Source organism: Podarcis raffonei, chromosome 16, assembly GCF_027172205.1.
Source record: "Podarcis raffonei isolate rPodRaf1 chromosome 16, rPodRaf1.pri, whole genome shotgun sequence".
Lineage (NCBI taxonomy): Eukaryota > Metazoa > Chordata > Lepidosauria > Squamata > Lacertidae > Podarcis > Podarcis raffonei.
The window spans coordinates 40,873,896-40,886,035 of NC_070617.1; the positions used below are offsets into that span (position 1 = coordinate 40,873,896).

Below are 12,140 nucleotides of genomic sequence, written 5' to 3' on the forward strand. Positions count from 1 at the left end.
GGATGCATTACACCTCTGAATACCAACTGCTGGGAATCAGAAGTGGGGGGGGGGGGGTTTGCTATCGTTCTTATGTCCTCCTTGTGGGCTTCCCAAGGCCAGTGTGAGAGCAGAATGCTAGAATGGATGGCCCCCTAGACTGTTATGTTAACCCACCGGGAAGTTTTCTTGTGGAACCATAATGGAAACAAGCAAAGGCCATGCAAAAACACTAACAATCAACTCATTCATTTCAAACTGTCTTTCACAGGAGTTCACAGTAGATTGTTCTCTATATTAATTAGCCATATGAACTTCTTGCGCTGGGCACCAAAATACCTCCCACAGCTTCCCACAGGAAAGCCCTTGCATGTGATGAAAATCCTATTTACTACATCGTGTGTGAGCATTGCATGACATTTCTCTGAAGTTACTCAAAATTCTACAGTAAACACAAGGTGTGAAGAAGACCCATAGCAGGAGCAGAATTCTAGAGGTTTCATAGAATCATAGAGTTGGAAGGGACCCAAGGGTCATCTAGTCCAACCCCCTGCAATGCAGGAATCTCAGCTAGTTTGTCAGTGGGATGCAGAGAGACTCAATTTCAAATCTGCACTTATCAGCAGTTTCTGATGACTCCATAGTTTTTCTGCTTCTGAGGCTGCTCAGTTACAAGTTACAAGGGTACGTGGAAGTGGAGGAAATACTAGACGTCCGAAGCCCTGGGTATTTCTTGAGCTGCAAAATGCCAGTTCAGTGAATGTGTACCAGCCAAGTACACTCGTACTATTAGGTTGCTTGGCAACTTGCTCAAGGCCAACCAGGGACAAAGTTAAAGCAGTCACTGAACTGGAATTTCCATGACTTGCAATAGTTTATGCCTTACTGCTGTACAATATAAATATAAAGCAGTAAGTCTGCTCAAAAACTTTCTGAAGAGTATTAGTACATTTACAAAACTGTTTTCAGATGCAAAATTACCTCCCACCTTTATCTGGTTCATCTCTACAACCCTGCAAAATTAGCTATGCTAATATTCCCTGTTTTTACAGAAATGAGGAACAGAGATTAGACAACATATTCCCTCCTCCCAAGGAAGACAGACAAGAGATTTCTCAAGAAATAATCATCCTAACCTAACTGCAATTCCCAAGATGATCTGAGGAAGGCCTTCACAGCTAAAAGTGGAATAAAACTGATTTGAGCCTGTAGTACAGATACAGAGAGGGGAAATTTCTGGAGGTTACACACTAAATCAACAGCAAAGATGGAAAAGGAACCTAGCCAGCCTCGTTTCTTCTCTTCTTCCTCACCAGCACCACAATCTTTTTGTTCTCCATCAGCATCACCATCAAGTACTTATAAGGATGATTTACTCAATGCCACACAATGAGTACCAAGAATTATGTTCTAAATTATTTGTTTGTTCTAAAATGTCAAAATACATCTTTCTGCATACATTCAAATTACAAATTTAGCATACCTTCTTTCTTCCTCCAGTTGGTTAAGCAGTTCCACCTTTTCTCTGTCAGCGGCTTCAACCAAAGCCCTCAACTGGTCCATCTTAGCCTCCATTTCCAGTATTCGCTGATGAACAAAGATGCATATTAGATAAGCCACCCATTTACCTAAAATCAGTTTATGTGGTTTAACGCCTTAAATTTGCCTGCATCAAGAAAGTAACAACATGCCTTATCAAAATTGAGCTAATGCAGAATTAATGTGTTTATCCTGGCCAGTGCAGAAAGTGTTTGAGGTTGGATGGTTCGGGTCATTTTTTCCATGTTAATGAAGGAGTCTCTTTAACAGACCCAAGCAAAACTTCTCCCTCAGTTTTTGGCAGAGTCTTTTTACTTATCCATCCTCTTGCACTAGGAAAGAGAACAATCCACATTTCAATGGGTAAAGGGCCTACCTGATCATGGCCATCTCGGGCCAATGCCAGCTGCTGCTCTACTTCCCCAACATGGCTGGTGGCCTTAGCAACCTCTGCTCTCTCCAGGTCCCTCTCAGCCAGGAGCTGCTCAATGTGCTGCTGTTTCTCTTTCAGTGCTTCCTGCAGAGCAGTGGTGCCTGAAATCTTCCTTGCATATCGTGAAGATGTTTCTGTCAACTTCAAGGATAAGACATGCATCTTTAAGAGCCTAGCTACCACCTTAAAAAGCATTAAAAGCACACTAACTCAGCATACAGAGTCAATCTATCATTTCTTCTTATATACATAAAAATGTAAGACTGTCATCATGCAGCCCCAATTGGAGGGTTTGTAGTGCTTCACCACAATCTTAAATGCGGAAGAGGAGGGGAGCAAAAGAAAAGGCATGTTTTAGAATGTCAGTTTTAAACAATAGCAGAGGTTTGTATAAAACAGGAATGGAGAGAGACAGAGGAGCTGTGAGGATGTGGGGCTTGAGTGAGTAAAGGTAAGTGAGGTGGGGGCAGGTGGGACTGGCAAGCAACGCAAGGAGGGGCACCAGCCTCTATAAGCAGCATGAGTATGCATACGTTTACAGGCAGATCTTCCATCATGGGGCAAAAACAGGCAATGGGGAGGTGAAGTGAGGGATAGGAGAACCACCCTTAGATTATAAACAGTTCACAGGATCCAACCCATGTGTATGTTTGTCATTCAAGACCACCACAGTACAAATGGACTGATTTGGTCTGAAGCGAGAGGGTAGATAGCACATTCTGCAATGGGTACCACTTTAGTCCAAAGAAGTGGACAGCTTAATTAGCAGTCCTAAGTGCATGCTATACAGGATGCTTCCCTGGCTTTTGGTATGTGCTTTGTTTGATAGATTACCAGCAGCAAAGAAGTCTGCATTGGAGCAGCGGCCGTGGGGCCAACATCACTGCCTCTCTTTGTCCAATCAGCACATGATTTCCATCACAGAGGGCCTTCTTGGTAGTGGCATCGACCCTGTGGAACGCCCTTCCATCAGATGTTAAGGAGATGAGTAATTATGTAACTTTTAGGAAACACCAGAAGGCAGCCATGTATAGGGAAGCTTTTTAAGGTTCAATGTTTTATTATGTTTTTATATATGTTGGAAGCCGCCCAGAGTGCCTGGGTCAACCCAATCAAATGGACGGGGTTCAAATAAATTATCATCATCATCAACATCAATGCTGTGTGGACGTGGTGGGTGTGGCATGTTGGAAAGAGAAACAATCAAGCTTGAGTTTGCATAGATGGCTTCTGACCACTGGGACTTTGCTGCATCAAACAAGTATATCTAGAACACAGAGAAAATTGAGAGCTGCAGCTCTCTTGTGACTACTTTTTTAGGGGTACGCCATTTCTCAGAAGAGTCTTAGTCTGTTGCAGAAGAAATGACAAGTTTTGCTACACCCTGAACATCAACAATTTTATTATATCAAAAGCTTCTGTGAACCAAAGTCCACTTTACCAGATGCATGAAGTGTTAACAGGTATAGCATATAGTTTTGGGGGTGGGTGGGGCTGAAAACAAAGTATGGAAAAATATATATATCATACAGCCAAACTCTTCATAGGGGCAGGACGGGCTGTGGGAAATGGCCCTTAGTATCTGTCCCAGATTTCTGTTCTGTGTAAACATAACATAGTATGAATGTGCTGTGGTGGCCCTGGGATGGAGGCTGACGGAGTGGAGAGATGTGACACTGGCACCAGTCTTCTGCGAGTGATGTCATAACAGCCACACAAGGCGGCCAGGCATGCTGTTGGCACCCAGTGGAACCAGCTCTACGAAACTGCTATAGCTCCCAGTAGCAGATCTGGGACAGGGTGTGCCTACTCCGTGTAACCAGACAGTGGGGGGAAGAAGATACCTGGCACCAGCTCACCAGCTTCAGTGAGGTATACCTTATAGGGAGATTTTTGCCTGAGAAAGCTAGTATTTACTTTCCTGTTCAGTTTTTCATTTTAGTAGCTCAAGAAAGGAAGCAAACATACCTGTGCAGCTAGACTCTTAATGCAGCAAGGGGAAGATAGGAAGCAGAGGGTTCAAAGGGAAGCAAAGGGCTGGCCTCAACCTAAGATGCGAGCCTCAAGAGCAGATTAGCTTGTTAAGCTGCTAAGCATTCTTTGGCCTGGCTGCTGGCTAAATATAAAGAGCGTCCTCCTGTTAAGCCAAAGAATTCTCTCACTTATTCAAGTCAACCTAGGATCACATGCAGCAAAAAGCAGTTTGCCAAGGCCTTGTGGAAAAAAATATTCTTGGGTCCCACTTCTGGGTAGAAAATATGCATCACCAGTTCTTGCTGTCTTTGTTGAAGCATCTACCCTACCAAAATTGGAAGGAATCTTAAATGGACTAATGAACAGAATTTTTGGGAGTGCCATTTTTAAGATCCTGGTGGAAATTGGAATTAACCTGCTCAAATTGACTCAGTAGGCTCTGTGATTAGTTAACAGTTGCCCCTTGCTCAGAAGACACTGCAAAGAGGGATTCCATCACCACAAATCCCACAAGATAGTGAATCAGAGAAGCAAGGAATTATTTATGATTAGGCAGCACTTACGCTTTTATTAAAAACTCACATTTTTTGTCACATTCACTTTGCCGAATGGCTAAATGCTAGTTCTATTAACAATTCTACCCATCTTATTAACCAAAATATATTGGTTCTAATGATTTTTTAAAAACCGCATGTTGTCAATGCCATCTGTTCTAATAGCTGGCATGGAATAGTGCATGGAATAACAAACTGCAATAGATCATTGTTACCAAGTTATTAAGAATGGTCATATGAAACAAAAACAAAACTTTCTGTGATGTTTGGCCTAATTTTAATCCATCAGTATAAACTAATTGGCAGAGCTGCAAATTTCCATTTGCTGCAGGTGACCAAAGGTTAGAATATTAAAAGTTAGATATTAAGGTTAAGCATTTTATCTACAGCATATAAGATTTTAACATAATACAAACTCTACACTTTTCTTGTGTCCAGATCTTATAAGATAACATGGTTTAGAAACTAAAGAAAGAGGCTTCAGCCCACAAAAATACTTCTGACTTGAATACGTACTCAGCAACTAGGAAGTTACATATAACCATGATTACTGTAACAAAGAGGTGGAAAAAACTGTTTTCAAAACAGTGTTGAAAATAAGTGTGTGGAAATACAAAAAAGAAAAAGACACACCATTCACACACACATACACCCACACACACATATATATATATATACACCCACACCCACCCACCAATAATTTCTCTTTAAAGTAAGGAGGGCCAGAACTGAAAAAAGGAATGAATGAAGCCATGGTACCATTTTAACAGTGCAGCCCCATTGCGCATCTGAGTCCAGTTGTCCAAAAGGACTTAACTGGCTCATAAGTGCATTCAAGACTGAAGCCTAGGTCTGTTACTTGGAAGTAAGCCCTACTGGCTCCAGCAGGAACTGCTTCCAAGTAGGTGCATTCAGGCTTTCCGCCCAGTTTTACCACAAAATGCATTCCAGGGGAAGTTATGGTGTAGATCCCAGGCAGGTTATTTAGAAACCCATTTGTTTCATAATTAAAGCATATGCCTCTTTCTTATTTTAAGTAGCAACTGTTAGTTTGAGCTAAACCTTAAGTCTACGAGTTTAAAAATAATCTAACTCTTCTATTCTCCAGGGCTAGCTAAGATTCTTTTCATGCATGCTTTAAGCGAAGACAAAACAGAAGAAAATGGACCATGGAAAATGGGCCGTGTCTTTCCCAAGGAGCCAAGCACAGGCCACATGCAATGCCAATCTCTGTAAAGCATGCAGTCAGAAAGTAAGCTTACTAGTCCTGTACGGCTCGGCTTGCTGCTTACTGATGAGGCCACAGAACTCAGTGAGCTGACGGAAGAGGCACTTGGGCTGCGTTTCAAGCTGGAGGGCATTGGGATGGCTTTCCTGACCGCTGCCTTGGCTTTTGCCGGTGTAGTTGATGGGAAGCCAATCTTGGTAACTTTATGGACAGGAGCAAACAAACCATATTTGGGCTGGCACTGGAAGTACCTGTGGGGGAGGAGAGAACACCATTAATGAAAGCCATACTCCACAGACAAACATAATTGCTAATGTATAGTTCTATTCAAGTATGTAAAAATATGTTGCGCATGCAAACATTCACAAAGACACACACACGTCAGCACTAGTCATAAATACCTTGGGTCAGAAGCAATTCAGTGAGATGCTTACATGTTAAATTGCCATACAGTCAACAGGACTACAGCAGTATATGAAGAAATGCAATTGCTCTGTTATGGCTTGGAGAGACTATTTTTTTAATTCAGCAGATTTTATATATATATTCTGTTTTAACTCATTTTAGGTTGTTGTTTTTTAAAAAAGGTTTTAAATTATTGTACCCCTCCTTATGCTGGTCTACGATCGTAATAAAGTGTTGTTGTTGTAATAGGTCCTCCTTGTCTACATAAGAGCGACTCCACGTTGCACGACTTAGGGGGAGAGCTTGAAAATTAGCATCACCTTGATGCTCACTATTCAGCATTTCCAGAGATGTTTAGTGAACAGTTTGCACTCTCCTTCCTTCACTTTCCATAACCTCTCATACACTTCTGTTTTAAGAGACCCTTCTGAGCGGCCTGCATGCAGGAGCCAAGTTTTGGGGATGGTGTGTGGCCACAGAAATGCAGACAATCTGAAGAAGCCATTTGTACCAGAAAAGGGGAGTGGGGAAAACGGGTAAGGGGTAAGTGCCCATGCTTCCACCTGGGGCAGATGGCCCCTATGCAGGAGGCAGGTGGAATGGTTGTACAGTGGAAGGAGTTGGGAAACCTTGTGAAAATTCTGTTAACCCCACAGTTTCTAGTATTACCTCCTTTAGGAACTGGGCCAAATATCAGTTCCTGTTTACTTTGGTATCCATTGAATGTGCTGCTACATCTTATGCATGCTTATTCCAAAGGGGTGCCATATATTTTTGTCGCATGGGAAGCCATCAAATGGTCTGAAATGGCAGCTTTCACCTATGGTGATGTTCCCTTGACACTCCCCCTGCCTCGCATCTATGGAAAAAGTTACTTGCTGTGTCATGGGGGGAATGTGGGACACAAGATACACAAGATGCGAAACGGGAAAGGTGGAAAAAGAGGGGGGGCCTACTAACAAGAAAACTAAGGAAAAAGGAAAGGCTCACTAACAAAATAGGAGTTTGAAGGTGACTCACAGAAAGCAAGTTCCCTAAGCTGCAGCTGGAGCAGTACCATGTGGGTAGCTGCTCATTACGCTCCTTGATGCATGTGCAGTTGAGATTAAAAAGAGATTTCTCTTGAGTAGGACGTGGAGTGAGTGCAAGCTCCCTGGCTAAGATGCTGGAACAGACAGAAGTTGGCTCAGCACAGGTGCAGAGGCCTTGTGTGAAAGCACAGAGACAGTGATATGCCCTCCCAGGGCTTCCTGGATTTTGAACTAACCTTGTTCCAGCTACTGCACCATCGTTCTTCCCTAGGGGTTCATCTAATTCAACGCCACACCATTCTCCCTTCGCAAAGTCAGTCTCCCCCAGGAAACGGACTACGCCAGCTTTTGTTCCACCAACCTGATTGCAAGGAGAAAGAAGGATTTTTTAACAAAAGAAATTTCCTTTTAAAAAAGAAGTACCAAAACTAAATTGGAAGCACAAGATTTACTTTGCATATCTAATCATTTTCATTGCATTTTCATATTTAGCTAATTTTTAACCTACTACCATGCATTCGCCAATGCACACCCAACAATTCTTCCAAATTGGTTACTTTGTTCCTCACACAACTCCTCAGAGACTTTGACAACAGATTAGGCATCTTGGTTTGGCAAGACGACCAAACTGGCAAACCAGGTTTTCAATCAACCAGCAACCAGAATTAGAAACCATGGTTTGAAGTGGGTTTGCAAAGCATGGCTTACATTCAAGTTTTGTAAACCATTGTTTGGCCTCCAGAAGCTGTTGTGCCATAGAAACAAAACTGTAGCAGGGATGGAAGCAAAATGCCCACTCGCATATTTGGAAGCTTCCATTGTACATTTGCACAACTGAGACAAGACTGAACCACTGCAGATGCACCCACAACAAATTGTCAGGAACTGCCATTCTCAGCACATGTCAAATTCAAAATAGTAACTAGTTCCTCAAAGAAATATATTTCATTCAGCTTAGTTATTTTGGACATTTCATTTCTTTCTTTCTTTTTGGCAGAGGAAGCTACCTGTTACAACTGCCAACAAGCACAATAGACCAGAAATGGCCCTTTTAACCTTGACAGGAAATTTGAAGGCCAACCCACCAATACAAACTTTCCTAATACTAAGAGCTTCTAATAAATTTATACACAAAAATATAAATTAAGTTTTATTTTTAATAAATTAAGGTGTCAAAAAACAAGAAAACCCTTAATAAAATATTTTTAAAAAAATTAAGGTGCCAGGAGCACTTTGTGTTCACAGCACCTACTATATGCACAATTTGATTCAGGTTACAACTTCTCCCAGGCCTTTGGATAATTAAACAATCTATGGCCTTTTAAGCTGGGGGGGGGGCAAGTATTGTTTTTGTTTGCTGCTATGTTATGTATTTTTGTGTTTTTATGTTATAAACTGCCATGTGATCCTCAGATGAATCCTCAAATTTATTTATTTAATAAGCTGTTGTTGTTGTTGTTGTTGTTGTTGTTGTTGTTCTTGTTGTTGTTGTTGTTGTGGCTTTCTCACCCTTGATACGGGTGGTATAATTTATGCTCTAAACCTTAAGAAATAATAAGGCAGAAGTGGTCAATGTATGGAACAGGAATTTATGACAAACCTGAAGACAAACCGGCCAGGGAGGGGGAAAGAGGATTTGATAATCTTGTGAAAATTCAAGAGTCCTGTCTACACTTCAGCACAACATTGCTGCCTGTTCCCTAGAAGAATAGGCCGGAGCCCAAACCACAGGAGCCTGCATTCAGACTGCAGCATGCCCTGGAGAAATATGTCAATTAAATTTCAACAGTTTTTGCAGAAAAAATGACGAAACATAATCTATTGCTAGTACTTAGCTCAAAAATAGTATAGTTGGTTGACATGCTACTATGCTTTAGTTTTGCTGAATGGGAAAACTTAGTTCCGGACCACATAGCCCTGTATCAGGAAGTTTAAATGTTTGATGTTTTGCTATGTTTTTATATGTGTCATAAGCTGCCCAGAGTGGCAGGGAAAGGCAGCCAGATGGGTGGGGTATAAACAATTAAAGTATTATTATTGTTACTGGTATTATTCCCCTTTTCTAGAAAGTCCACTTGACAAATTTAGCAAAAACAAGGGCAATGTTGCAACATGATTAAAATAGCTGCACTAGTGTCCTTCACTCAAATGAAGGGAGTGTGCTAAAAAATTGAAGAGCATAAGAAGAACTGCCAAATCTTTTTTTAGCAGAGCATGACAACCCCATATAATTCAGAAAGGGTGATATAAAATAGTAATGAGCCAAAGCAGCTGATCTGGCAAATCACTGGGACTATTTTGCAGCCTGGGGTGACGAGAGGAAGAGTTTAGTTTGGTATTCAGTCGTGTTTTTAATCACAAGCATGGATAACACCATGATTAAACTTCATTTGTCAAATTCAAAAGTAGCATTATTTTCCACAATGTGGACTCGATCTCTCTTTTCTACAAGCACATAAAAGGCTTCCTGAGGAGAACAGATGGCATGAACAAGCCTAGCAATGTAAACAAGTGTCTTTAAAATTCTTCACCTGCAGAACACAAAACTGACTGTGTGGTATGCAGAATGCAAGAAGGCAATGAAAACAGTCCAGATCCAGGGATCTCCAGGGATGCACTTTCTGGTGGTGGAGACGTCAGGTGCCATCTTGGTTGCAAGTGGATGACAGTCAGGTGCCAAATGTGCCTGGCACCTGCCAAATTTCAAACGCTGGCTCAGAGTGAACAAGGCTGAGAGAGAAGAACTATCCTAGCAGGGCCGGCCCACTCATGAGGCAAGGTGAGGCAACCATCTCAGGTGACAGGATCCACAGGGTCATAGAATCATAGAATCGTAGAATCATAGAATCACAGAATCATAGAGTTGGAAGAGACCACAAGGGCCATCGAGTCCAACCCCCAGCCAAGCAGGAAACACCATCAGAGCACTCCTGACATATGGTTGTCAAGCCTCTGCTTAAAGACCTCCAAAGAAGGAGACTCCACCACACTCCTTGGCAGCAAATTCCACTGTCGAACAGCTCTTACTGTCAGGAAGTTCTTCCTAATGTTTAGGTGGAATCTTCTTTCCTGCAGTTTGGTCAGCAGATTCCAATGTAGATCTTTATTCCCTCTGTTTCCTGATGTAGATCTTCACTCACCAAATCTTCTCTGGCAGGGAAGGAGACAACATTTTGTAGTTTGCTTGAGATGCCAAAATGTCTTGGGCTGGCCCTATATCCCAGGCATCCAGGGAGCTCAGAAATTTGAAGCCTATGTCCTAGGCTTTTCGAATAGTCCCATGCACGAAAACAGGGCACAGGTAAAACATCTAAACCAAGAAAATGCTAGATTTACAGATGGGTTTATTGGGGCATGATGCATTTCACAGACAAGAACCAACTTTATCTATAGCACAAAATGGACTGAGCTGAGAATGACGAATGAATGCGTAAATACTAGAGCACTAGCGAATGGATGGGTGGACTCACACACACCAGTGGTTTAAGCCTCCAGAGTGTTTATCTTGTACTGTATTTGTATGTTGTGATCTGTCCTGAGTTCTGCAGGTGAAGGGCATTATACAAATTTAACAATCAATCAATCAATCAATGTAACAACAGAAAACGTCACTCATCAATCTCAACATTACCAAAATTATCCTGTAACAGCTATTTTTTTCTATATTACTGATCTAAAAATTATATGCTTGATGTGATACTATAGTACAAATGTTACTGCTGTTTAGTTACTATCACCAAACCTCCATTATATTTTAATCTGTACATAAACCACCTTTTTTGCTGTGCACGACAACTGTGAAATTTAATGTGGACTTTGCCTTATCTATCCATACTCTGAGGAAGATCAATAAAATGAGAGATGAGCTGAACAATTCACAATAAAACCAAAAGCTGCCTCCTTTTAAGCCCCACCCAAGCAAGGAAATCTGCTTTGCAACATTTTGTGAACATCTGGCAGCACAAGTTTCTGCTTTAGAACTCATCTGTAGCAATGGCCGATTTTATCAAGCTATGTCAAAGCCATACAAGACCCAACTGTAAATCCTACATCAGGAGCAATCTTGTTTAGAGACCACAGAACTGTATCCAAATCCAACAAGCCACAAAATGATTTAACTGTTCATTTCCCTGTTGCCCTGCCAGCTTCTGCAACAAGACCTTATGTGAAGTACACATGCACTATGGCCTGGTTGCAGATTTAATGTGTTCAGTTCAGTCTTCATACAGTGATATAAGAGCTTGAAATAACATTTTAAGTGAAAAGCAGTTCCTTAGTCTAGAATTCAGGGATAGCAGTGAGGTAGCCAATGCACTTGGTTTGCCACAGGATGCCTTTGTCTTGATCCAGTAGATTTCTTCTTAGGCTCTTAATTCCAGTTGTGATCCTTTGACTTGCTCCTTTATTGCCTTTATTCTTAACTTATAGATGCAACCACAAGGGCTAGACATTCCTTTCAAAATATTAAGAAATTTTAGTTGGTCTACCCAAAAATATATTTGGGAATCAAATGCCTGTGCATAGCTGCACACTTTCCTTATCCCTCTTTCATCCCTAAGTGGAAACTTCTGCTCTGGACCATCCCACCATCTTCTGAGCCGCGCATGATTACCCTTCTTGGATGCCCCTCCCCCAGGCATAAATAAAACCAGTTCCATTTCTTTCTGCAAACTACAGAAACTTCATATGAACAAGATGTTGAAAAACACACAGTATTAAGAGTTATTCCTTCCAAAAGCTCTGACGTGCTTATGATACAATGGCAGGAAAGGCAAATGTTTTAGACTGTTCCCATTTGGACATGCTTTAATCAAATATGGGTGTCCATTGTCTTCTAAGAAGGACAAACGCTCCATCTGGTTGCTGAATGCAAAAGCAGACATATCACTGACTTTTCTATGCTCCTTATCTTCTAGAAGAGTATCACTTGGCTGGAACTCCATACACCCTGAAGCAACAATATTCTCAGAACCCTTTTACTGTACAAGGAAAGCCAC

General features: G+C 41.5%; 1 protein-coding gene across 16 annotated transcripts in view; it reads right to left on the reverse strand.

Annotated features, from left to right (window-relative positions):
- CLIP1 (CAP-Gly domain containing linker protein 1) overlaps nucleotides 1-12,140 on the reverse strand; it is a 116,697-nt gene that overhangs the window by 74,651 nt on the left and 29,906 nt on the right. For all 16 annotated transcript variants that reach the window (XM_053369975.1, XM_053369974.1, XM_053369973.1 and 13 more), the window contains exons 4-7: nucleotides 7,380-7,504; nucleotides 5,742-5,958; nucleotides 1,895-2,092; nucleotides 1,463-1,566 (exon numbers count right to left, since the gene is read on the reverse strand). In XM_053369975.1, coding sequence (XP_053225950.1) covers nucleotides 1,463-1,566; nucleotides 1,895-2,092; nucleotides 5,742-5,958; nucleotides 7,380-7,504 — 644 coding nt within the window. The remainder of the gene's footprint in view (nucleotides 1-1,462; nucleotides 1,567-1,894; nucleotides 2,093-5,741; nucleotides 5,959-7,379; nucleotides 7,505-12,140) is intronic.